At 39.4% G+C, this 26,543-nt stretch overlaps 1 protein-coding gene across 1 annotated transcript in view; it reads left to right on the top strand.

Annotated features, from left to right (window-relative positions):
* The first annotated feature begins 848 nt into the window (after window positions 1-848).
* The window catches only part of RACGAP1 (Rac GTPase activating protein 1), a 37,190-nt gene continuing 11,495 nt past the window's right edge, over window positions 849-26,543 (top strand). The window contains exons 1-8 of the mRNA XM_060764043.2: window positions 849-1,068; window positions 17,019-17,118; window positions 18,633-18,835; window positions 21,103-21,233; window positions 24,191-24,260; window positions 24,548-24,601; window positions 25,255-25,332; window positions 26,288-26,405. Of these exons, the coding sequence (XP_060620026.1) occupies window positions 17,031-17,118; window positions 18,633-18,835; window positions 21,103-21,233; window positions 24,191-24,260; window positions 24,548-24,601; window positions 25,255-25,332; window positions 26,288-26,405 (742 nt within the window). The 5' untranslated portion in view covers window positions 849-1,068; window positions 17,019-17,030. The remainder of the gene's footprint in view (window positions 1,069-17,018; window positions 17,119-18,632; window positions 18,836-21,102; window positions 21,234-24,190; window positions 24,261-24,547; window positions 24,602-25,254; window positions 25,333-26,287; window positions 26,406-26,543) is intronic.

The following is a 26,543-nucleotide window of genomic DNA, read 5'->3' as shown; positions in this document are numbered from 1 at the left end:
GTGCTCTCTGGATGTAGGTGAACTACAACTCCAAAACTCAAAAGACAATGCCCATCAAACCCTTCCAAGTATTTTCTGTTGGTCAAGGGAGTCCCGTGTGCCAAGTTTGGTTCAATTCCATCATTGGTGGAGTTCAGAATGCTCTTTGATTATAGGTGAACTATAAATCCCAGCAACTACAACCCAACCCCCCCCCCCAACCCAACCAGTATTCAAATTGGGCATATCGGGTATTTATGCCAAATTTGGTGCAGTGAGTGAAAATACATCCTGCACATCAGATAGTTACATCAAGATTCATAACAGTAGCAGAATAATTTTATTGTTGGGGGAGGGGGGGTCACCACAACACGAGGAACTGTATTAAGGGGTTGCAGCATTAGGAAGGTTGAGAAACACTGATATAGTAGAGCAAAGTTTGTAAATATTTTGCAACAGTTTGTAATGAATATTTTGTAAATAAAGGTACATTTAACTACAAGTTTCCCTACATATGGTGACTTTTGGGACACCCTGGATTTAAAAGATTAAATACGAATTCACACCACCAAACGCAGTCAAGGAACCCAAAGGTGCCTTTTGTGCTTTAAAAATGTGGAGCTTCAACGGGGTGAGCAACAACTCTTGGTGGCGCGTGCTGTTCTTTCGAAGAGGGGCAGCGGTAGAGCGAGGAGGTGAACTGAAGTGAGGGCAGGCTTGCCCTTGAGAAAGAAGGCGCCCGCAGCGTCCCGCTCTGGAGTTGCGCAACATTCCCCCCCTCCCCTCCTTTGTTGCAGTTGGCGTCGGAAGCGGAGGTCGTGTCGTCACGGCTTCAGTCGACTGAGACAGCGCAGCCAATCAGAACGGCGGGAGGCCTTCGGCTGTGAGGATTCAAACTTGAAAGCGGCCGTTTCTGCCAGAGTCGCTGCCGTTGGCCAGAGCGGAAGCGGCGCGCGCCGGAGAGGGGAGAGAGCGCGAGCCCTTCTTCTCGCTCAGACCCAGGTCGCTTGAAGTTTCTCTCAGAAAGCAAAGAAAGGGTCAGTATATCGCGCTTCTTTTGACGACCAAGCTGAAGAAAACCAGGCCCAGGTAATGAAATTGCGATTAAGAGCGCCGCTTGCCTTGGCGTGGCTTTGCTTTGTTCAATTGTGGGCCTCCAGGTGACGGGAGACTGTTGCCTCGCATTAGCCTATATCCTGACTACGGTTGATGGGGCTTGCAGTCCTGAATAGAATTACTTCCAGGATCATGGAATATAATATAATATATTCATATAAAAGTTGTCCCCAGACATTAAGTCCAGTCATGTCCGACTCTGGGGGTTGGTGTTCATCTCCTTTTCTAAGCTGAAGAGCTGGTGTTTGGCCAGAGCGGTACCTATTGATCTACTCACATTTGCATGTTTTCGAACTACTAGGTTGGCAGAAGCTGTGACTGACAGCGGAAGCTCACGCCGCTCTCCAAATTCGAAGCTGCAGTCTTTCAGTCAACAAGCTCAGCAGTTTAACCCACTGCGCCACCGGGGGGGGGGGGCTCCATAAGGTAAAGGTAGTCCCCTGACATTAAGTCCAGTCATGTCTGACTCTGGGGTGTGGTGCTCATCTCCATTTCTAAGCCAAAGAGCCGGCGTTGTCTGTAGACACCTCCAAGGTCATGTGGCCGGCATGACTGCGTGGAGCGCCGTTACCTTCCCGCTAAAGCGGTATCTATTGATCTACTCACATTTTGCATGTTTTCAAACTGCTAGGTTGGCAGAAGCTAGGGCTGACAGCGGAAGCTCACGCCGCTCCCCCGGTATCAAACCTGTGACCTTTCAACAAGCTCAGCAGCTCAGTGCTTTACATACATACACATGTTCATTTTTGTTTGATGAGCATCAGTGTTCTGTGGTTTGTGCCATCATCATCCAGTCCTCACACTGCTTCCAGGATTTCCTGAGTAATCATCTGCACAGCTAAACCATTCTTACCATTACCAGTTTGAAACTGTATTAAATCGTTAGTGTAGACGGGACCTCGGACGCTATTTCAGACTCACATGGCTACTTCCTTGAATTTGAATGCATTGTGTGTGAATTCCTAACAGGGTGAGTGCAGGCATGAAATAATAACTAGTATTTGTCTCATGGCAACAAGTATTCCTGCTATTTTTCTAATCTTTGGAGCTTTCGATCACATATCTTACAGGAGGAAGCAACAGAGCATGGAGAAGAAATTGAAAATGAGGATCAATAGACGTGCTGTGGAATATGATTTCATCTTAAGTTTATATTTAATAGAGAATGAAATCTTATAGAAACGACCGCAGGCTGTACAAAAATGATTAGTTTTGAGGTTGTATAGAGAAGTAGGATTTTGTAGTTGTTCTGGGGGTCTTGGGGGTCAGCAAAGAGGGGGGGAGGGTGGTATCATTCAAAGGAGCAAGTAGTGAAACTGGAAGAGCAAAGGTCATGGGTAGTAATATATTACAGCATCAAAAGTGGGATGATAAAGAAGCAGATGGTCAGACTGCAGAAAACTGCTGATAAAGCAAGGATTTGTTGCTGGCTAGAAAATTAAATAGGGGACTGGTTTTATTTATTTTGTATCAAAAGCATTGCATAAATAAGTATAAAACTGATAAAATAACAGAAACACAAGTGGCTAAATAATTTTAGACCAAAAACGGGCAACAGCGACCACATTGTCAAGGCTTTAAACCATTCTTCCTCTGTGCATGAGGCAGGGCATTGTGGGCAAGCATCCAGATGCGGAGTTGTTTGTTCTGCTCCACAGGCTTAAGGTGGAGGATTCTTCTAGGTAGTGCCATTTTGCCAGATTGTCTGGTGAACTGCTCACTCCACTTCTGAGTCTATTTAGGGACTTCCTGAACTGGTGAATACAGCAGATTTGCTGTATCCCATGACAAGAGCAGCCAGGGAGATTAAACGTCTGAAATGTGTCAGTTCAAAATTAAAGAGGAAAATATTAGTCACAAGTGTCTGGAAAAGTTTACAAATCTAAGATGTCAGTGCCACAGTTTTCAGTGTGGAAGAGAGAAAGCCTGCATTTTTGCAATATTGCCCATAGAGAAGGGACTTGATGAAAGAAGCGTCTGGATATGGATGGGTAGAAGGAGCCATGATAAAGCCAAGTCTTTGTGCCTCTTCAGCAGTGTCCATGTTAGTGATTTCAGCCAAGAGCAAGAGTATCTGAATAAAGAATAACTTACGAAGCCACACAGAATTTGGTCTTTGAAACATCACTGGCAATCAAGTGGAAATATCAGAGATATAACGAGATTGTGGGACAGAATTCAGGGATAAAGGTTGGGGGGGGGGAATTGTACCATTAATTTTTGCATGGTAATGAATGTTTTCATGTATTAGGAGCTCATCCGTAGATTAAGCGGGAGGGCGATAGCAGAAAGTTCTTCCTCTGGTCTTGAGGGAATCCAGAAGAACTTTCCTTTGAAAAGCTGACTAAGCAATTATACAGGAGGAGAATGTATAAATCTAGAACAGGGGAAATCAAGAATGAGTGTTCAATTAATTGTTTGAATAGCACCAGCACAGTCAAAAGACATGTAGAGGTTTTTGTATTTGGCAGCAAAGTGATCATTAGTCGTTCTGGTGAAGGGAGTTTCAGAGGAATAAAGAAGGGTGAATTTAGACTTCCTGGGAAGGGGGGATTAGAAGAGAGTTATGACAAATGTTACACTTTAGGAATGTCCAGAGGAAGGGAAATGACAGTAGGGGGGTGATGATTCAAGGCAGTTTATTTCTTCAAGTCTTCTTTGGAAGAATAGAGGAAAAAGTGGCATGTTTGAAGGTAAAAGAGGGGAAATAACCAGTGAAGAGTAGAAATAAATGATTACAAATCTGCAAAAGTTACAAGGAGATGTGGTGGCAAAAACACTAGATAGCTTACATGGTAGAATGGCTGGAAGATTCCCCTGTCCTCCAGCATAATTGTAATTACTCTTTTATTTACCCCAGCACCAGGTTCTTTGCCTGAGGACAGCAGCTGCCCTGCTTGTCTCAATTCCTTTTGTGAACAGATAACACCTTTTTTCTGTGTCTTTAGGAGACTCATTCTTTCAGTCCTTATCTTACCATTGTCTAGGCCTTCAAGGCAGTAGGAATCTACAAATTTCAAACCTGATTGCCTCTGAACAGATGCCTTTTGGTGAAATACTGAGACATTATAATGATGACCAAATCCACATTATTTTATACTTTAGGATATATGAGGGTCACTATGAGAAGTTTCTGAAAAGTTTATAATGCCCTAAATCAAGCATGATCTAATTTAGCATGTTTATTCAATACGTAGAGTAAATAAATGTAAAAAAATATTTTGAGTTAATATTATATCCAATAAGTATGTGAAATGAAATAATTGTTTGATTGGGAGGGAAGCAAGTAAGACACAATCCTCAACTTCAAGAAACAAGTTAGGAGCAATCTTAAACTTCAAGAGAGGAGGAGTCATTTATTATCTTAATCCTTCCACTCTGTCATGGCGGTCTTCTGTGAACAGTGTGGCAAAACTCCACTGTCACCACTGCTTCACTAACATCACTTTAATCAGGCCATTGTATCACTTGCTAACTGCATTCAAAAAGTAAGCCAATGTTTCAGAATAAGGCCATGGCTTCTTAGAGCCGCCGCAAACTAGGTTCCTGCGGGAGCAAACCTTGCTAGCACGTCCCTGACGTCATGAGCCTGCGCCTCTCTCCCCGCCCCTTTCTCTTTGCCAGCGTGGTTTTTCCTTTGCTGGGGCAGCATTGCCCGCATTTTCTCTCAGTTGGCAGAATTCAACTGAGAGAAAATGCGGGCAATGCTGCCCTAGCAAAGGAAAAACCACGCTGGCAAAGAGAAAGGGGCGGGGAGAGAGGCACAGGCTCATGACGTCAGGGACATGCTAGCAAGGTTTTCTCCCGCAGGAACCTAGTTTGCGACGGCTCTTAGATTGTGTCTAGCCATCTGGAATGTGGCTTTTCTTTTTTCCTTCCCTGAAATTACCTTTGTAGTGGGGTCTGTCTTCTCATAATATGAGCATAGTGCAACAGTATAGTCGTATTGGCTTTTAGGGTCATGTTAAGCTTGATTTGTTTTAGGATCTATTTATCTGGGTTTTTTAGCAATTTATGCATGGTATCTAAAAAGAACATTTCTAAGTACAGTATTTGATTTTCTTCCCCTCAGCATTCTTAAAAATCTAATTTGGCCCCAGCAACACTGACCATTTAATGCTGTTTCAAACCAGTATTGAAGAAAAATTTTTCACTGTGCAGATGATTACATAGGAAATCTGGGAAAGTGTTTGAGTTGCAGATGGTGATTACACAAACCACAGAGCACTGGTGCACATTAAGGGCTTTATTTCGTGTGCTTTTGTGGCAGTTTGTTGTCTAGCCACAACAGTTCAAGGCCGGCTTTGAACTGCATACCTTTTGCTCTATGATTGAGTTCTCTTTGAAGAAGGCTAAGAAATGCCAGACATCTATTAATCAAGTCCCTTTAGATTTGATTCTGCTACATCAAATGTTTATTTTTGTAGAAAGCCATTGATTGAACATAGGAAGCTAGCACATAAAGTTTAATCTTTATATCTGGGGATTAGAAATGTTATATGCTTGTTCTTGAAATGATGGTGACCATGAAGTAGTTCTGCCACAGACTGCTGGAGTTTCCTTTCGATTAGTGTTACTAAAGTGATAGTCCTGGACTAGAGCTAGTCTGAGAGGCATCAGTCGCTGGCCTGCAGTGAGTTTCTAGATTTATTTATTTTTTGGTGACAATACATTAGAATACTGGTACTTTCCTGGCATATTAGGAAAAAATGTTTCTTATACCTCATGTAGCTTGAGAAGCACTGCAATAAATTAATATAGTAAGGCCTTGACTTACAAGTTTAACTTGTTCCGTGTCTGAGCTCTTAACTGAAATGGCTCTTATGTCAAATCAATTTTCCCCATTGAAATGCTATTAATCTGTTCCAGCACTCTAAAACCACACCAATTTGGTTTGTTTTGTGTTTTTAAATATGAAAAATGTACTTTATAAATAACAAATAATGTATAAACATTAATACATAATAAAAGAATATAAAGAAATATCACCTTATTAACATTATTTTGACTAGAATTGTTCCTCTTTGCTTCAAATGCGCCAAAGTAAATTCTAGTATTTATCGGTTGATTTAGTGCCACCTTAATACGTTTCAAGGGATGTGCTTGAATCCTAATAGGCACTTGGTTCAATGCCTTGACGTCATAATTTATTCTGAGGTTATAAGCCAAAAAGATAAGTTTCATTTTCCTGTTATGAGGGGAAACTTCAATAAAATTATTCTCCAAATATCAATTAGAGTGACAGGTATCTATGTACTTGACTATTTTAATCAGGATAGAAGTTTATGGATGATAGACTCCTGGCCCCTCAGCTTTCCTACAATCTCCCAAAGCCTTGGGATTGCAGAAATAACAGCAAGGACAAGAGCAAGGAGCTTTCCTGGCTGCTCCCTTAAAGCCCTGTTTAAGTTGGTGGGTGGTGTACTCTCGCACTAGCTCTTAACTCATATCTCGTCTAGCATATCAAAGCAAAAATGATCATGGCTCATATCTCAAAAAAATCATAAGTTGGTTTGCTTATAAAGCAAGATTTCACTACATACTATGTTTGTTGTAATATGGTTTAAAGAGCATATAATCCTAAATTTTTCCAAGACAAGGTTCTCCAGATGGGGTTAGAACTTCTATAATCCAGCCAGAATAACCTATGGCCATTTTGTCTGAATGTTGTACTTGTCCAAGGAGGACAAGTCTGGACATTTTAGTCTAAAAAGTTGGGGGTACACTAGTTTGGAGAAGTCTGCTGTGTACAAAGCTTATCTACTTTTTGTGGTCTAACAGAAGATATGCAATATTTGTGTAGTATTCCATGTATCTAATTTAGGCTGCATCCATACCAAGGGCCCTCAAACATTTCAAACAACTGTTCACTGTTAGGGGTTGGGGAGCGACTATAGGTTGAAAAAAAATCTTATCTTCATTGTAGTGCAAAAAAAAAAAAAGCCATGTAAGAACAATCCAGTATTTAAAATGAACAATTAATCAACATAAACTCAAATTTATTAGTATTTCAGTAGTGGGCCTGCTTTTGGCTGATGAAATAGTCACGGTAATTAGGATTCTTGTGTGCCTTCAAGTTGGTTCAGAGTTAGGGCGACTCCAAGTGTAAAGTTTAGGGTGGGACCTGTAATTGACATGTGTACAAGACTAGAGTGCTTTTAATTCAGAAATGGTTTATGACTCCACAAAGGAGTAGAACATCTGCATTCTTATAGCAGCTCAACTAGAATTGGGCTCTATAAATTCTTTGTATTTTTGTTTAAATGTGATAATTACCTACAAGTCTGTGCAAGACTGAGAAAGGAGGAAACTTGATGAAGCTGATAGTTTTCTTGCCTCATCTGTGACCTTTTGTTCTCTTAACTTTTCATTCTGTAAGTCAATGAAAACCTTGGAAAAGCTATGCTTTCAGAAGAAGAATATTTTATTAAGTAACCCTGTCAAAAGAGTGCATTCATAGAATCATAGAATCAAAGAGTTGGAAGAGACCTCATGGGCCATCCAGTCCAACCCCCTGCCAAGAAGCAGGAATATTGCATTCAAATCACCCCTGACAAATGGCCATCTAGCCTCTGCTTAAAAGCTTCCAAAGAAGGAGCCTCCACCACACTCCGGGGCAGAGAGTTCCACTGCTGAACGGCTCTCACAGTCAGGAAGTTCTTCCTAATGTTCAGATGGAATCTCCTCTCTTGTAGTTTGAAGCCATTGTTCCGCGTCCTAGTCTCCAAGGAAGCAGAAAACAAGCTTGCTCCCTCCTCCCTGTGGCTTCCTCTCACATATTTATACATGGCTATCATATCTCCTCTCAGCCTTCTCTTCTTCAGGCTAAACATGCCCAGTTCCCTAAGCCGCTCCTCATAGGGCTTGTTCTCCAGACCCTTGATCATTTTAGTCGCTCTCCTCTGGACACATTCCAGCTTGTCAATATCTCTCTTGAATTGTGGTGCCCAGAATTGGACACAATATTCCAGATGTGGTCTAACCAAAGCAGAATAGAGGGGTAGCATTACTTCCTTAGATCTAGACACTATGCTCCTATTGATGCAGGCCAAAATCCCATTGGCTTTTTTTGCCGCCACATCACATTGTTGGCTCATGTTTAACTTGTTGTCCACGAGGATTCCAAGATCTTTTTCACACGTACTGCTCTCGAGCCAGGCGTCACCCATTCTGTATCTTTGCATTTCATTTTTTCTGCCAAAGTGGAGTATCTTGCATTTGTCACTGTTGAACTTCATTTTGTTAGTTTTGGCCCATCTCTCTAATCTGTCAAGATCGTTTTGAATTCTGCTCCTGTCCTCTGGACTATTGGTTATCCCTCCCAATTTGGTGTCGTCTGCAAACTTGATGATCATGCCTTCTAAGCCCTTCATCTAAGTCATTAATAAAGATGTTGAACAGGACCGGGCCCAGGACGGAACCCTGCGGCACTCCACTTGTCACTTCTTTCCAAGATGAAGAGGAAGCATTAGTGAGCACTCTCTGTGTTCGTCCACTTAACCAATTACAGATCCACCTCACCGTAGTTTTGCCTAGCCCACATTGGACTAGTTTCCTTGCCAGAAGGTCATGGGGGACCTTGTCGAAGGCCTTACTGAAATCCAGGTACGCTACATCCACGGCATTCCCCGCATCTACCCAGCTTATAGCTCTATCGAAGAAAGAGATCAGATTAGTCTGGCATGACTTGTTTTTGATAAATCCATGTTGACTATTTGCGATGACTGCATTTGTTTCTAAGTGCTTCATTGCTTTTTAAGAAGTCAAAATTATTTTCAGAGATGATACAGCACTCTGATGGCACAATAGGTTAAACTGCCAATTTGCTGATCCAAAGGTCAACAGTTCAAATCCACAGATGGGGTGAGCTCCCATTGTTAGTCCCCCTAGCAGTTTGAAAACATGCAAATGTGAGTAGATCAATAGGTACCACTTCGGTGGGAAGGTAATGGTGCTCCATGCAGTGATGCTGGCCACATGACCTTGGAGGCATCTACTGACAGTGCCAGCTCTTTGGCTTAGAAATGGAGATGTGCACCACCACCCACAGAGTCAGACATGAATAGACAATGTCAAAAAGAAACCAAGCCAGATTCGTTTTATCTTAGTGTAGACCAGTGATTCCCAACCTGTGGTTCATGGACCACCAGTGATCCACAAGAACGGTAATGGGGATCCCGTCTTCACCATTACTACATCATTGCCTTGAAACCATGCAGCAATAGGAGAGACTGGTCTCACAAAACCTTCTTATATTACCGAGGTAACGAGGATGCCAGGAGGGGAGAGGCTGACTACCCACGAAAGATTAGTATTACCACATCAGCTCTAGGTTATTAAATATGGCTTTCTGTGTGTGAACAGATGGCAATTACTGGGTGGCATAAGATCTGTATCAGAAACTAGAGTTGATGTGGACTATCCAATGCAATTTTCTGAATCATCACCCCAAATAACCAAATCTAAAGTTGACCAAAAACTGATTTGTAACCCCTTTGGTACTAATGTTGGAGAGTGGTCCCTGGTCAAGTTGTCCCTGGTTAGAACAGGTTAGAAACCACTGTTGTACACTATAGGTGAACAGCTGTTCTGTAAGTTATGGCTGTATTTCAAAGTTTTAACCTAGATAAGGATGTGTTATCTTGACAATGTTTTTAGGAGAAATACACATTTTCTGTAGGTTTTTTTTTAACTTAGATATTATTCAGTTTCTTTAGTTTTATGTAGAGTATTTCTTGTGCTGGTGCATAACTGTAGTATCTACTTATACATAAATTTGCAAATATGTATAGAAGTATTATCAAGGAAGGAAGGATTACAGTAATTTGATGCTTCCACTCATTCCAAAGAAACAGCTGTGTCTCCTTATCAGTCCATTGCAAAAATTTGAAAATTCAGCCTATATTTCCAGCTGCTGGCAATTCTCTGTTGCCTTCGCTGAAGCTGGTATTGTGTAAGCAGTACCTAATAGCCATCAAATACCATCAATGCTCCTTTTAAGCAAAACTCTGTAATCACCAGTGCCCATTAAATGAACAACTTTAGCAATTAGCTGTATAAAAGCTTAGCACACAGGTGATTTCTCACTTGACAGAATTACATCCCCATTGGACTGGGAACTATTTCTTCTTTCTGTAATGTGGAAATGCTATGGACAAATATACTTGATCTCTATGGCCTACAATTACAGCTGGAAGGAAATTGTCAAAATAGGCTTTCTTTAGACTTTTTTGACATACGTATTAACATTTTTCAGAGGCAGATTTGCTCTGAGTAAAATAAGGGTGGTGAAAGTGTCTGAGGTCCAGTGAAAAGTGTCTGGTTGGCCTCAGACATTTGTAGCTTGTAGAATTGCTAGCACTGACAATTTTTGGTAGGTTGGTACTAATGGAAGCAGGAAAGGTGTACCTGGGACAGTGAAAAGACAATAGCCATTCTTATAATTAAGGGATCCGAAGTTGCCTGAACTTAACTTTGAATGTTTGAGCAGTCTTATTTATTACCTAGAATGTATTCAAAGTGTAATGTTAAGGGGTTTTTTTTTCCTCTCATGCATAATGTTCTGTTGCAATGGGGGGTGAATAGTGGCTTAGCATGGGCTTATCACATTAAAATATAATTGTGCAATTTTGTTTGAGTCAGGAAAAGTGGAAATGCTTTCCAAAAGCAGCTTTCCCTGCCGAGATGAAAACAGGATTGTTTGCAGGTTTCCATTTCTATTTCCAATTATTATTTATATTGTAGCTCCTGGTATAAATTGTTAAGATTGTTAACAATTGGGTTGGGGCAGGGGAGGCTGGGAGGCACAGTTGACATGGAGGGGCTCACCCGAGACTATGTAGGGCTCTCTTGGCAGGAGGATGTGGCTGCCCGCCGAGTCCTCCTGCCGAGAGGAGGATGTGACATGAGGCTGCATAGGGCTCTCGGGAGAGCCCTTCTCCCTTCGCAGCTGTGTGTCACACCCTCCTTTTGGCAGGAGGATGTGACTGCCCGTTGCGTCCTCTTGCCGAGAGGAGGGTTTGATATACGACTGGTTCTGGGATTGGAGGAAAGAGCCCAAGGGGCTGAATCCAACTCACAGGCCTGTGTTTGCCCATACCTGATGTACATACACACAAATATATTTACACCTTACTGCTATGCTATGTCTTGTGTCATAATTACAACTTAAGGGAAATGAGACAGAGTTACCTATCTATGTCCCAATTTTCTTTAAGAATCTGCATCGTTCCCCTTCCACTTTATAAAAAGACTATATGCAAGTGAAAAGATAAGGTCATTGATTGATAGAGAAAACATTTTTCTTGTGTATCTTCAATACATTGTTGTAAAAATTCCTTAAAATTGTTAAATATGTTTGTTGCATTTTTGCCTTGCCCTCCTTCTTCTCACTATCCTAAGAAATTGTGATTCAGCCCAGATTACCTTGCAAACTTCATTTGTTGATAATGCAGTTTATTAAATTCTAATCCAACAGTAAACACTGTCTTTTAAAAGTAACATATTGGAGTTGCCTGTCAGAATTCACAACTACTTCTTCAGACATCCCCAGACCCAGGGCATTTCACATAGAGCAAGTGTCTCTAGTAGTGCTTCAGGTAAAAGTGTGTGGAGTACAAATGGAGGACAAAAAACCTCAGTGCATAGAGTCGTTTGAAACATCTGAAACTTTCCAGGCAAAATAGATAATAAAGCCTGCTTGCTCAGTGTGCTTTTTTGAATTATACACTTCAAACGTTTTTGTGTGGCCTTCTAGCTGTGGAGGTGGTATGTTGTTTGCAGTAGAAGCCAGGAAAGTAGTACAGCCAGCGTCTCCTTGGTCATAATTTATTATCCATAGTTCCATTAACTTTTGCAGCTACGTGAGATTGAAGAAGCAATTTCTGCACTGCTGAACTAGCATTTTCTCCCTTAATTTCCACTATGATGTCACTGGCTTTTGATGCTCGGAAAATGTGCTGACCATGTCATGAGTTTTTAAAAGCAACATCAGTAGCTTTGAAAATAAACTTCTATGTCCATATAAGTCTAAAGATACTTCAGAAATGTATCATCTTATATTTTGTTGAATATTTCATATTTTGCAAAGTCCAGATTTTTTGAAGAAAGACATTATTCATACTCTAGTTCTGGTGGTTCTGGTTTGAATCATGGTGATTTAAACAATTAGGAAGGAATGCCTGAAACAGGAATCTCCCTTGCAAAGCTTTTGATGTGCATAGAGGAATAAAAGTTTGTCCATTTCAGTTAATTAATTTGCTTTGTATTTTTCCTAATTCCCTACCAATTTTGCTATAGGGTATGGCTCCTCAAAGTAGTGGTTCTTAGACTAATGCTGGTCCATAAGCTAGTGGCTACTGTACCATGGTGAGTTTTTATGAAAGAAAGAAACGCTTGTAGCCAATGAGCATAAATATGGTACCAGTCCCTGACACTTGTGTGGGAATTACCCACCCCACCCCCTCTCAGAAGTATTGCTCTAGATAGAGTTTGGACGCTGAAGTTAAATGCTTCCCTCTGTTGCCAAAACATCGGATTTCCGTTCAAGAGCCTTGCTGTTCGCATGCCCAATCCAGCAAAAAGAGTTGATGCATTTTTGACAGAACAAAGTATATTGGTTCTTCTAAAAGCAACCATTAAGGCAGAAGTCATTTGTGTTAATCCAATGGCCTCTGCCTATTCTACATACTTTTCCCTGATTTTCAGTGTAATGGTACTGCTGAAGTCCAGAGCACATTCTGTAGAACACTGGTTCTTAACCTTTTCTTTACTAGGGACCTCCTTTGAATATCTTCTCTTGCTTCAGAATTCAGGACTTAACTCAAGACTAAAAACCCTAAAGTACATCAAATCTTTATGTAAATTGCTCATCAAGGGGCGAGGGAGAGATTGAAATAATTAATTGTATTAATGAATGGGCATTTCTGTTACAGTCCTTGTTATATTTGGCTTAACAGCTAAAACTTGTATTCTATTTCTGACCATGTTTTCCAATATACTTTAAAAATAAAGAAAAATACGATAAGAGAATGATTTGCCACACAGGTATGTTGTTATGGAAGGCATTAGTATTTTCATAGTCCTCTTTAATAGTGCCAGGAAATCAGATTGTAATTGAGCCCAGAGATTTGCAGGGGACTATTCCTTGAATTGCAGTTTCATAGCACCATCCATGGATGTTTTTATGAGCTCTTCTTCCTCTGCTGTTGTGTGTCCCTCTTTTTCAAACACTTTAACTGAAAATGGATCTCTAATCCAGTTTTTGCTTGCATCACGAACAGGAAAATAATTCCAGAAACTATGTAGCAAAAATTTCAGATGTTGTGCAACTCTTCATTGGTGGAAATACAGAGTGCAGCAGCATAACTTCCTTTTTTAAAATGCGTGCCATTCAGTCAGTTGAAGACGTAGTGGAGCGCTAGTGGTCTCGTTCGAGGGGCGGGAGTATAAAGTTTTGTCCTGACACAGTTCAGTCACCATCATGCGTTGGAACAGTGAGGAGCGTGCTTTTGCCTTTGAGGCCTACTTTTTGAGCGGATGTTCTGTGATCACAACCCAGCGCGCCTTTCGGAATCGCTTTAATTTAGCCCCATTGGCTCCTGTTCTGGACCGGAAATCAATTGTGGCGTGGGTCACTACATTCAGACAAACTGCAAGTGCAACAAGACAAAGAACTGGAATCCCTTGGCCCATTAGATCACCTGAGAACATTGAGGCAGTGAGAGCTTCAATGTTGCGATCACCACAGTGTTCTGCGTGCAAACATGCGTCTGCCCTTGGACTTACCGATCGTTCTGTGAGGAGAATTCTTCATGATGATCTTCATTTCCATCCTTACAAGATGGCGATTGTGCAGGAACTTTCTGAACGTGACTTCAATTCTCGGAGGAACACGTGTGAGGTTCTTCTCGAAGTCGTTCCTGAGGACGCTATTTTTTTTTTTTTAGTGATGAAGCCCGTTTTCATTTGTGTGGATCTGTCGACAAACAAAACATGCACTACTGGGCTGACAACAATCCTTGAGAATTGCATCAAAGGCCTTTGCATTCACCTAAAATCACAGTGTGGTATGCAATTTCCTCAGCTGGAATTATTGGTCCCTGGTTCTTTGAGGAAAATGAAGTCACAGTGACAGTGAATTTGGACCAGTATGTAAACATGTTACAGGATTTTTTTTTCCCACGGCTAGATGGGTTGGACTTAGGGGACATTTGGTTCCAGCAAGACGGTGCAACTGCACACACTTCAAGAGCATCGATGACTGTTTTGAGGGAATGCTTCCTAGCGAGCCTCATCTCAATTAGGGGGGATTTGGAGTGGCCGGCCCGCTCTCCAGATTTGGTCCCTTGTGATTTTTTTTCCTATGGGGTTTTTGAAATCCCGTGTTTATGTGAACCGTCCAAGGACCCTACAAGATTTGAAGACCAACATCCAGGAAGAAATTGCCAACATAACGCCTGCTATGCTGGCAAGAGTCATGACAAACGGCAGAAATCGGTTTACTCAGTGTATGGAGAATGGGGGACGTCACCTACCTAATTTGATCTTCAAAACTACGTAAAACAAAACTTTAGGTATGCGCCTACATTATATATTTTTTCTGATTCATACAATGGGTTTTATTAAGTTTTGAAAAAAAGGAAGTTATGCTGCTGCTCCTTGTATCTCATAGTTTCGGTTCGATATGTGATAATGCCATAATTCTAGCTATTTTCATCGGTGCTTTGATCATATCTTCAACTTGTAGAACTGTAACTTTTTCTTCTTGAAGTTTTAAATGGAGTCTATATCTGACAGATATGTTAATTTTACTAAACAAGAAAATCTGTCAAATGATTGCTGAGGTAAAATTGCTGCTCCGGGAGGAATAATCTTGTCTTTCATTCACCTAGAACAAGACAAAACTCGTGATAGCCAACAAACTGCACAGTGTAGTAAAGTTGATAGCATCACTGTCCACATATAGACTAACATTTTTTTTTGCTTTTTGTAAATGGCAGTTTCTATTTATTCGTTTAATGTCTGTTTTCATTTTTCTAGTATCTTCTTAGCAACTCAAACTTCCCTATATATGTAGCAGTGACACCAAGTCACAGACAATATGATTTCCTTAATCTGTGCTAAAAATCCAGCAATGCTTCCAGACATTGCTCAATCCCTGTCTATGCTAAGTCTAAGGCATTTCAACCAATCCATGTCATGTTATAAATTCATTCAAGCTGCTAGCTGCTACTTTAATTGTAATGTATATCAAGGAAGAGATAAGTCTTAAAATATATTTCTCTTGTTATCATATCTAATGAAACACAATAAGGTCACTCAGTTTGTTATGTCTATTTTTTGTCCAGTTCCAGAGCAAAATAGTAGTATAGTACATGTGAATTCTTTTAATAACTGTTACTAGATATTGGTTGACAAATTGTTGATTCACTTCTTAAGTTGGTCATTTGACAAAGGTAATGAGGAAAGGTCCTTGGCAGCTTTTTTGTTGAACAATGCAGAAAACATTATTTGTGTAGCAGGTGATATATTCAATGATTGTGTACAATTTTCTAGGTCTTCGTATTAGTTGTGAACTTCAAATGAGGCCCTCACCATTTTCTTGTTATAAACAACATTAATCTTTTAAAAATTATTTTCATACTTTCCCAGAGCTCCTGCCCTTTCTTTTGAGGGAAAAATCAGCACTCTTTCTAGCATGCTCTTTATGTTTAGCCTTGAATGTCTTTGGAATTTATGATGTTTTTGTGGTCTTACTGATCAATACACTGTTGGCTAAACAGGCTGGGGCTACTGGGAGTTGAAGTCCTTAACTGGAGATCCAAATTTGGGGACTGCTATCTTAGAGAAATTGGACAGCTGTGAAAATAATGGATTCCTGCTTATTTCCTTCTTGTCATGCCATTATCTGGGGCCTAAACCCAAGTTCTAGAAATCATGAGATTCGTTTGTTGCATGAGCTTAAGGCTTTTAGGTTGCGTCTTTCTGCTAGAATAGCTTCCTGCACTCTTGCTGCCCTTCAAAAGTGAGTTGCATTTCAAAAGCCATTTGTTATAATATGTACTTGAAAGGCAGCTGTTCAAAGAAAAATATTCACATTTCTAATATGTTCTCCTTATCTTGCAATAGGTCTTTGGATACTTAGTAACCACATGTTTTCAGATGCAAAGGCAGTCTTTTCTTCATGGCAAGAAAATGTGTTGTCTGCATTTGTAGCACGAATAAATATGCATAACTTTCCATAATAAACCTGTTGATATTCATAATGTTCATCCTACTCAAGTTATTTTCCCTTAGTTTGGACTTTAGTAAAATTTGCTTTTTAATGTAATTCTTAGAGGGTTACAAATAGAGTTGTCATGAACTGTAAATTACACTTTTAGCAGGTTTCTAGTTAGGTTTCATTTCAAATAAAGATGCTTAATAGATTGTAATTTTTATTTTTCAACAGTTTTAAGGGTTTTTTTCATCAGTTCTGCTCCGACTCTAATTATTATTTTCTTCTGATCTTTCATTTGCTCGAAGCCTTTGGCATAATTCTTAAACTTCATTTTCTACTGTAACCCAGTTTAACTATTTCCTATTGTAACAAAGTTTAACTATTTGATTTTTTATAAAATCAGTTAAAGCATATTCTATGTAACTGACAGTTTATGAGTAAGGAAAAAAAGATTGCAATATGTCATTGGCTAGAATATATGTAAGGATGGTAATGGACTGTGTGTTGTTTACACAACATTAGTACCTTTTAAAGTATGAGTGTTTAAAAAATAATATATCTACACAGGGTAGTTGAAATGCAGATAGTAGCATCTATAACGATGGAGATGATCTAGAGCTTCAAGTTTAATCTTGCTGATAAGAATTGCTATGTTGGGCAGAAGAAAATATGTGGGAAAATACTAATCTTTGAATTATTTCAGTTTCTTGTCACAATGATGGAGACATCACTACTGAATTTGCGGAACCTCTATGACCACCTGATGCGTCAAGTAGAAATTCTGAATGAAGGCAATGAATACCGTAAGTTGTTACTTTCTGTGGCCATGTGACAGTAACTGATGTATCTTAAATACATTAGTGAGAGTGATTTTTTCCAGATTTTTAGACCCGACAATTGAGAAGTGTTAACTGATTCTGGAAGCTTTGTCATTAGGATAGATGCTTTTGCTCTTTAGAAAACAGATCTGCATATCAGCTAGCAGGTTCTGTACAAAGTGGTTTCCAGGCAACCGTACAGAGCATGTGGTTAAAACATTATGGTTTCAGTAGTTACTTTCTTCTATCTGTTGCCTCAGGGACATGATGTTTTATTGCCATGTACCATGACAGGTCTCAAAGAGCCCAAGGGAAGTCTGCTGTGTTACAGAAAAATGACATCCGTAAATAATAGGTTGTGTGGGAATACTGGCTGGAGGCAAGTTTGTCCAATCTTCCGTAGAGGTAGTTTTGCAGGATGGAACATTTATATTCCCTTTAGGCAGTGTTAAGTAGCTAAAAGGAAATTGGCTTTTTCCTTTCAAATCAATATTTGTATAATTATCTAGCTGAATACAGTTGCTGGCCCAGACATCTATAATTCTAATCTACATCTACTGAAGCACATTACAGCAGTTACATTTAAATTCTACTGTTGAATGTCTTTCTGCTGTGCTAATCTATGGCCATAAAATAATCTGTTCTCAAGTTAATTATAGCTGTAGCTCTGTTCTTGAGTATGACAGTTGCCAGCACATTTATGTTGTTATTTAAATTGCCTTATCTTCTAACATGTAATGTTACTGGACATTTGTCATATTGAGAAGCCAAACATATTTGGAATATCTCGATTCCTGAGTGTCACTCTCTTGCAACCCAGTCCTATGCATATTTACTCTAAATTAAGGTCCAGTTTGCTTTGCTGTCTTTGTTATTTCAAATTGACTCCAAATTATAATGACCCTTTCACAGATTTATTCAGAGGAGGTTTGCAATTCTCTTCCTCTTAGGCTGCGAGAGTGTGATTTACCCACAGTCACCCAGTGAGCTTCCATGCCATATTAAGGGTCCAGATCTCAGTCTTTTGAAGTTCTGGTATCACATTGAAACCGCTACAGTAATGTTGGTTCTCCATTATCTTAGTTGGTCTTATTGCCATGTAAGCTTCTTGGGTTGTGGCTATCCTCTTGAATGGTATTCCAAAGATAGGCAAATCTTTGGAATACCTGCAAAGATAGGTCTCCCCCCACCCCCCACAGCCGACCATAAGATGCATCCCCTCTTGATTTTCTGTTGTTGTTGTTTTTTTAGGAAATTAAGCAGAAGTTCACCTTAAAAAAAAAACAATTATTTTCCAGAAACACAAGGTTGATTGATTAATTCTCCTTATTTTGACCTTGTGTTTTTCAGCAGCGGAGGCTGTGTGGGGGTCTCAAGTTGTCCACTCAGGTTCTATGTAATGATATTGGAAGGAGGCAGTATTTGTGATGCAGCAATTTTAAATGGATTATATACTATATTATATAATATATATTATATATATGATATGTTCTTTCCAGAGTTTATCCAGCTGGCCAAGAACTTTGAAGAATTCAGGAAAAAGTGGCAGAAAATTGATCATGAGGTGGCCAGATACAGAGATCTACTAATGAAAACAGAAACTGAGCGTAGTGCTCTGGATGTGAAGCTGAAACATGCCCGAAACCAAGTGGATGTGGAGATCAAGCGAAGACAGCGAGCTGAAGCTGATTGCGAAAAGCTGGTATGTATAGCACCTTTTCAACTGCAAGTAGAGGTATGGAGGCCGAGAGGTGGGAAACAGAAGTATCCAGGGAGGAAAAAAAGTCTCACCACCACCGGCTGCCTTTCAGATTTCAACCGTTCTTCACCCAAAGAATCAGAAAAAAAATATTCTGGAATGTTTGTTCTTTTCTTTCTTTTTTAAAAAAAAAAACATTTATTAGTTATTAAAATAGACATACATTTTTAATGTTTGTTACATACAGTGCAATATTTTACAGCTATTATCTTTTCCCATTTAATACCTTTTTTTTAAGTCTTCTATTTGAATAGTATATTTTAAAAAGAATCATAGGCTCTAAATTAATATCCGCTTCCTCCTTGTCTACAGTCTTCATGTTATAAGGGGGTGTTAATACTGGATTTTTACTTTTTTTTCCTGTTGTTGCTATTACTAAGCTTAGATTCAGACACTGAGTTTCTTATCACTGAGCCATTCACATTTTGGATGCAGTCTCAGCTCATCCACCTGTCTCTTGTCCTGTTTCATTTTCTAATTTTGTTGCTTCATTGATTGTATTACAAACCTTAACACCACACTGAATCTTCTTTCTCCCAAACTGTAGATTTACAGAAATATTGAAGATGACATCACCATGTCATGCATGTCTTCATCCTGTTCCTCTTGATTGGCTATCATAAAGTAGATGCAGTTACATAATGAAAGTAAAACATCACAGTAAAAAGAGAACATTCAGTACAGTACAATACTTTCACACTTAGTGACACAGAGCAATTCATGATGTTCTTGTGAATGAATAACGGAAAAGGCAAAATATTTTTATATAAATTAAAGTACAAAGTGAGTCTTCTGAACCATAAAATTGGAAGGGATCTCAAGGGCCAGCCAATCCAACCCCTTGTTAATGAAGGATCTCCAGCTGAAGAATCCCCAACAGGTTCAGCCTCTTTGAAAACAAGGAGACCCCATTACCTCTCTAGCCAGACAATTGGTTCAATTGCCACATTTCTCTTACTTGTTTATAAGTTATTTTATTTGAAATTACCCTCTTGCAACTTCAAACCATTAGACCTGGGCCTGTCCTCTGAGAAGCAGAGAAGAAGCTAACTCCATCCTCTCAGTGACAGCCTTGAAAGTATCTAAAGAAATGAAGTCATGTCACAGTCATGTTACCAAGTTGAACATACCGAACTCCTTCAGCATCTTATATGTTTTGTTCTACATACCTCTTATCTTTGTTGCCCCATTAACTTACCTATATCCTTTTAAAAATAGGATCCCAGATCTGTATGCCATGCTCCAGATATGACCTGGCCAGTATAGAATATAGTATAACCATTACTTCCCCTGACTTGGAAAATACATTTCTACTATACTATAATAGCATTCGCCATCTTTGCTGTGGCATCACACTTGGTACATAAGCCTGTTTAATTCTGTTTAAATTAACCTAATCTTTTGCTTTACTAGTATTTATCTCTTGTCTGTGTGCTGTTCACTCTAGAGATGGCACAATGTAATAACAAGGAAATTGAAAGTTAAAACCCTTAGTAACTAAATACTGAGTCATACGGATGAATTAGTGGGTAGTTGTAGTTGTAGCTAGATAGAATTTGAGGTCCCCTGTCCTCCAGAGCAGAAGATGGAGGCAGAGCTCATTATACCCAGCTATCTTCCTTTTGAACAATTACATCATGTTAAGATTTGGAAGGTGCTTTTGCTGGGAAATTGTAGGAAATCCTATTTAAGTCATCTTGCCGATCACTTGAAAGAGACTATGCAGTTGTTTACTCCCCCTTTCTTTGAAACACAAAAGAAATTTGAACATTTAGCTTCTAATCTAATTTATGCACACCATCCATTCATGGAACCCATCTTGGTGCATTTTGAAGTTGAGGAAGATTCTTTGTTGTGTCCCTTGGCCAGCTGGGAACTCTTTCATTTTCTTTTGACCAGTCTAATGTGGCAGAAACCATTGTGACTTGCAAATAGAAATGATAACATACCAGCAAATTACTTTATGGCTCAAAGAAATCTATTTGGAGTACCATATGCTTTATTGCTGGCTAGCAATTTGATCCTGCAAAATCTCTTTGCTTCTGCTTTAAACTAACTTGTTGATATCGCTTGAAAAACAGGTGTGCATCTCTTTATAGACGTTAATATGCTGGTGGTGTGGTGGTGTTTCTCAGAAGCCTGTGTGTATTATGGACTGTCTATCTCATAAATGCAAAGTGAGACTATGTTTGATGTTTCCTAACTTGTAGGAGCGACAGATTCAGCTGATCAGAGAGCTGCTCATGTGTGATTCATCAGGCAGCATTCAACTGAGTGAAGAACAGAAATCAGCACTGGCCTTCCTAAACAGACCTCAGACTTCCCTTGGTGGAAACAAAAGGTAGATTAAGTTAGATATGATCTTGATGTAGAGTACATTTTTGGGTGCAGGGTGCTTTCTTGCTCTGATACAAGAAATTTAAAATAAACAGGAGTTTTTAACTAGATGATATCACTTATGGCAGCCATAACATATAACTCCGAATCTTACTGAGATCTGGCAGAAGATAATGCTCCCCTATGTAAATGTCCCAGCATGTTGAGAATGGTAACAGTTGGTGTGCATTGTGCCTGAGTGTCAGGCAGAAAAGATGTCCTATGTTGTGCTGTTTGTGTACTCAAAAAATAGATACTTCCATATAGAAACTCAGGCGAAGTACAGTGACCAGTGCAACCACAAATTCAGCTGGTATAACATTCCAAGAGGATTCTTGCCAAACCATAATGTGTATTGTTTGTTGAACAGATTAATTTTATCTAACATGTCTTTTTTAAGAGAGTGTGTGAGTGTTAAACTATCCTGGGTCATAGTTTGGCAAGCTAACCAGATTTATAAAGTCTAAGGCCTTGTTACTCCCAGCATACAGAACTCAGTACTTATCCAGTGCCAAGAAACCACTGGGTTCTCTGAGAATTGTATGGTATCACTGTAGGAAAGAGCTGTAAAACAGTGTTGCTTTGTTTAGAGCACCTTTTTGCTTTTAGAATGTTTTAAATACTATAACTACTGTAAAACATTGTTTTCCACTGATGTATAAATGCTTTTCCTGTCGTAGTCCCTGTGAATCGCACATATGATATCTCTGCGCATGCGCAGAATAGCTTTCGGAACCTTCTAGAATAAAGAAAAAACGTTTGACTCCTGGCTGGCCCCACCCACCTCGCCCTCGAGTATAAGTAGCCCGTGGGAGGGGCCAGCCGCCAGTTCTGTTTTCCGTGCTCTTCGGATAGCTTGGGAACCCTTTTTTCTCTCTCTATTGACTCTTCGGATTGATTGACTCTTGACTGGTTTGATTGCTTGGCTCTTGACCGGACTGTTTTTGACTGAGATATTGGCTAACGGATTGGACTTGCTTTTTGTCTCTGATTACTGACCCGGACTGTTTGACTTCTCCATCTCGCTCCGCCCCTGACTCGGCCCGTTTTTCGACAACCCGTCATGTCTACCACCTCCTTCAAGAGATGTTCCAATCCCTCTTGTCCCAATACCTTTCCGGACACGGACGGCCATTCCCTATGCCTGGCCTGTTTGGGCGAGGGTCATGTCGCCCAATCCTGTGCTGTCTGCCTGTCATTCACCGCCCAAACGAGGAAGAATAGGGAGGTTTGGCTCAAGGCCGCCTTATATAAAAAGGCCCTCCTCCCCCCGCTTCCTTCTGGACAGGCCAACCCTTCTCCCGGGCCCAACTTACCGTTTTTGGCCCGGGAAAATCCTCTTGCGAAAAAGAAGGTCAAGAGGCCGAAAGAGAAGGGCCTTCAAGATGGCCGCCGCCTCGCTCCGCCAAAGAAAACGGCCACCAAAAGGGCGGGAAACGCAGTGGCGGCAGCCACCGCTTCCCCCTCCCTCTCTGGGACATTGCCTCTGCACCAGTAAAAAACTGAAAAGTGGGCACAGTAGTTCCATAATACCATTTTTAGCAGCTGACCTAGTTCCTGACAGCCATCTTATTTCTACTGTGGGAAAAAGTTCTTTGATCTGAATCCAGGTTTAGTGGATATTGGGAGGGTTTCTTTTGTACTATTAACCATAGATTTCATTTTTTCTTCATCACCATAATCAATGAGGTTTAAGCCACGGGAATTGCACTGAGTTGTTGAGAAAGACAGAGAATTCTGATAGTGTTTCAATCAACATTTATATTCAATAGAATATAAAGTTGTATAGGATCTCTAGGGATGCTGTGTTCAGTTGCATGCAGAGGGGATGTTCATATCCGAACAGCAATAGAAGATTTAGGAAAAGATTGTGTATAGAAAGATACAAAATCTTAGAAGAGACTCTGTTAATGATGAAGTGGTGAAATAATGCAATGTAAATTGAACATTCCTCATGCGAACCCAAATAATGTTTAAGAAGATTAGGAAAAGGTGTGTTGAATTTTAGTACATGTATTAAATGTTTGATGTCACTGTCTCTGTAGCACTGAAAGAGAATGCATAAAGTCATTCCCCGTGTGCAAAGCTTTCCCTGCATCCTGTAAGAAGAGGATATACTTTCTGATCAGAAAAAAATATGTCTGTACAAGTTCTTTTGGATAAGGGTTCAGGTTTTTTAGAGGTCAAAAAAAAAAAAAGGAAATGACGGGGGGAGAGGCAAATACATAGGAGATAGCTAAGTAAAGGGAGTAAATCAACCATTAACAACAGTATTTAACTTCTGAACTGAAAAAAATATCTCTGTGATAATTTGGGTGCAATTTCAAATTCGAAGAATCCATATTTTGCATCAGCATTATTGGTTTAACATATGGAGAGGAGGAGACTGAGCTTTGTAAGCAGCTAAATATTTTGTGCATGTGAACTGCACCAAAAACTCACATTCTGCAGACAGAATAGATCACACATATTGATCAAGCTTATCCCATGTTACATAATAGTACCTTTCAAGAAACAAGTCTGGTATTTTTTGGAAGGATTAGTTGAAAGGAAGATAGAAAGAATATGGTAATATGTTACATCCAAATCCCACCAATTTAGTGAGAATATTACCGGTATGATTAACTTCTACCAAAAGGAATTAAAAGTATGTCACTGGCTATTAATCTTAGTATACCTGATTCTTCATAGTTGATCAACTATGAAGAACCAAGTATATTAAAATTAGAATTCATTTTTATGTGTTTATGTGATGAGGTTGCAAACATATATTATACATAGAATTCTTCATATGCTGTAACACTGTGCATAACAGATGCTGCCTAAGCAATTGGGTTAATTTTAAAAACCTCAAACATGAAGTTTTGAGTTTTAAAAGTTAGGTATATGCATATGATTCTAAACATTATTTTTTATATTTAGACTGTCAACAATAGATGAATCCGGTTCAATTTTATCTGACATCAGTTTTGACAAGACAGATGAATCACTGGTAATGTAACCCTGATCTATTTTTATTTCTTGTACTGTTTCAGAATGAAGTGAGAATATGATGCTGTATAACAGATATGTGCTGATTGTGTGAAATGTCCTTTATCTTACTGTATGTTACTATTAACCGATTGCTCTATAATTCCACTGTATGCTAGACATAGACCAGATATGTAGTATACACTATTATAATATTCAATGTTTTAAATCTTAATAAAAGAACTGTACAAATCAGCACATACATATTTGCTTTCTGCATAATACTAAGAATTATTTTGTTATTTCTAGGATTGGGATTCTACAGTAGTAAAAACTGTTAGACTGAAGAAAAGAGAAAAAAGGGTGTGTATGTTCTTTGGTCTGATGTAAACCTATATTCCATGTTAGCTTCCGTACACATTTTTCAGTGCATTAGTTTTATGTTGTATGGTTTCAAGAAGACAGTAATTTCAGAAATGCAGGCTTTGAGCATGACATTTAAAGAGTACATTTATCCACATGTAAGAATTTCTTGTTCTTCACTGGGAATAGGTTTCTCCGTCAAAAACTTGTGTTTTCTTAGGTCAACAGGTTTTATCAAGCTAGCATTACTAAAAAGCTGCTTAGATTTTAATCTGTGTTCTATCTAAACTGTTTGTTCCAGATCTGGAGTTATGTTTAGACATGTAATGTTTCTCACTAAGATTCTGAGACTATATAGGGCAGTTTTGGTTAGTGTTAGCACCTACATCAAGAAACACCATTTTAGGAGAACACTTGACTGTATTTTCCTGCATTGCAGGGGAGGTTGGGTTGGATGGCCCTTGGGTCTCGTCTAACTGACTCTAGGATTTACTGCCAATTCTTCCTAGATTGAGAGAGTACCACAGCGCTTGTAAACAGAAGCATGTGACAGAATTTCATTTCTCAGCACTCCAATAGAAGTTTCTTTCACTTTTCTTAGAAATGGTGTGACAAATAGACCAAAATTCAGTATGATCTTCTTTTTTTCACAGCGCTCATCCAGGCAGTTTATTGAAGGTCCTCCTGGTCCTTTAAAGAAAACCCGTTCCATTGGCTCTGCAGCGGATCAGGTGTGTGATCTGGGGAAGATTCAACTAGTTTTTCATGAAACAAACATCTGAGAGTTTTAAATACTTTGTCCCACATGGATGAGTGGTGTTTGTGTGAGGAATGTTGAATAATAAATGCTGTGTAGAGCTGGTTCACACATTCACACTTAGAATTCACAGAACATTGTTAACAACTGTTTCTCCTTACCCTAGTTGCAAAGCATAGATCTGATTTGATGATTATTTTTTCTTGATGTTATCACATGCACAACTTAGATCTAAAGTAGGAACTCACTGTATGATGAGAATAAATGATCACCACAGATAGTATTTCTACATTTTTGTAAAGTGTGGCAGGTTTTTTAAAATGAAGCAATATATCTCATGTACTCTTGAGTTCAAGCCTTCCATAAAAAGCTAGTCATATCCAAATATGTTTTCTTGAAATGCTCCTTTAGCAATTTGATTATTTGTCATATTCCTTTTTTGTAGAAGACCTATGTGAATAACATTGGCTTCCACTCCAGATACAGCAACCCCCGCCCCCTCCGTACTACTCCTACTTGCTTCTCTGTGCTTCTGACCTTTCAATGGATCAATCTTTTTCATGTGTGTTTTGTGAATGACTTAAATTATGTGCTCTTGTACAATCCTAAAGTTGATTTCAGGAGAGTTGTTTGAGTGGGGGCAGGTCATGTTTATGTCATTCATAAATTTTCATGTGGTCTGTTTGGAAGATGTGAACATGAAAAGTTATTGGGATATAGTAGGACAGTTCCTTAGTTTAAGCCAGGGGTTTTATGTAGCAAACAGTGCTGAGTAGATACTTGAAGTTACACAAAGTTAAAATGGATTCAGGTGCCCAGAGTTATGATGATGATGCTTATTTCTACCTTGCTTTTTCTTCCCACAAAGGAGATTTAGAAAGAGTTATCCTCTTCTTGCAGCTGTTAATCTCTTGGGTGTCTTTTTTCAGGGAAATGAATCAATAATTGCAAGAACAACCCTAACAGTTCCAAACGATGGAGGCCCAATTGAGGCAATCTCCACTATTGAGACTGTACCTTGCTATCCTGGAAACAACAGAAAGGCAGGTATGTGTCAGCTTTGAGATAATTACTTAGGCTTTAAGCCTAAATTTGCAACATCCTTGTAGCCACATCCTTTAATACGTGTCTGGCTGTAGCCATACAAATGCTAATACAAATAAATTATTTCCTGTGATTAATAAT

This window comes from Anolis sagrei, chromosome 2 (genome assembly GCF_037176765.1).
Source record: "Anolis sagrei isolate rAnoSag1 chromosome 2, rAnoSag1.mat, whole genome shotgun sequence".
NCBI classification, from domain to species: domain Eukaryota; kingdom Metazoa; phylum Chordata; class Lepidosauria; order Squamata; family Dactyloidae; genus Anolis; species Anolis sagrei.
The sequence above is the reverse complement of the archived record's forward strand: the minus strand, read 5'-3'. Positions and strand labels throughout refer to the sequence as shown.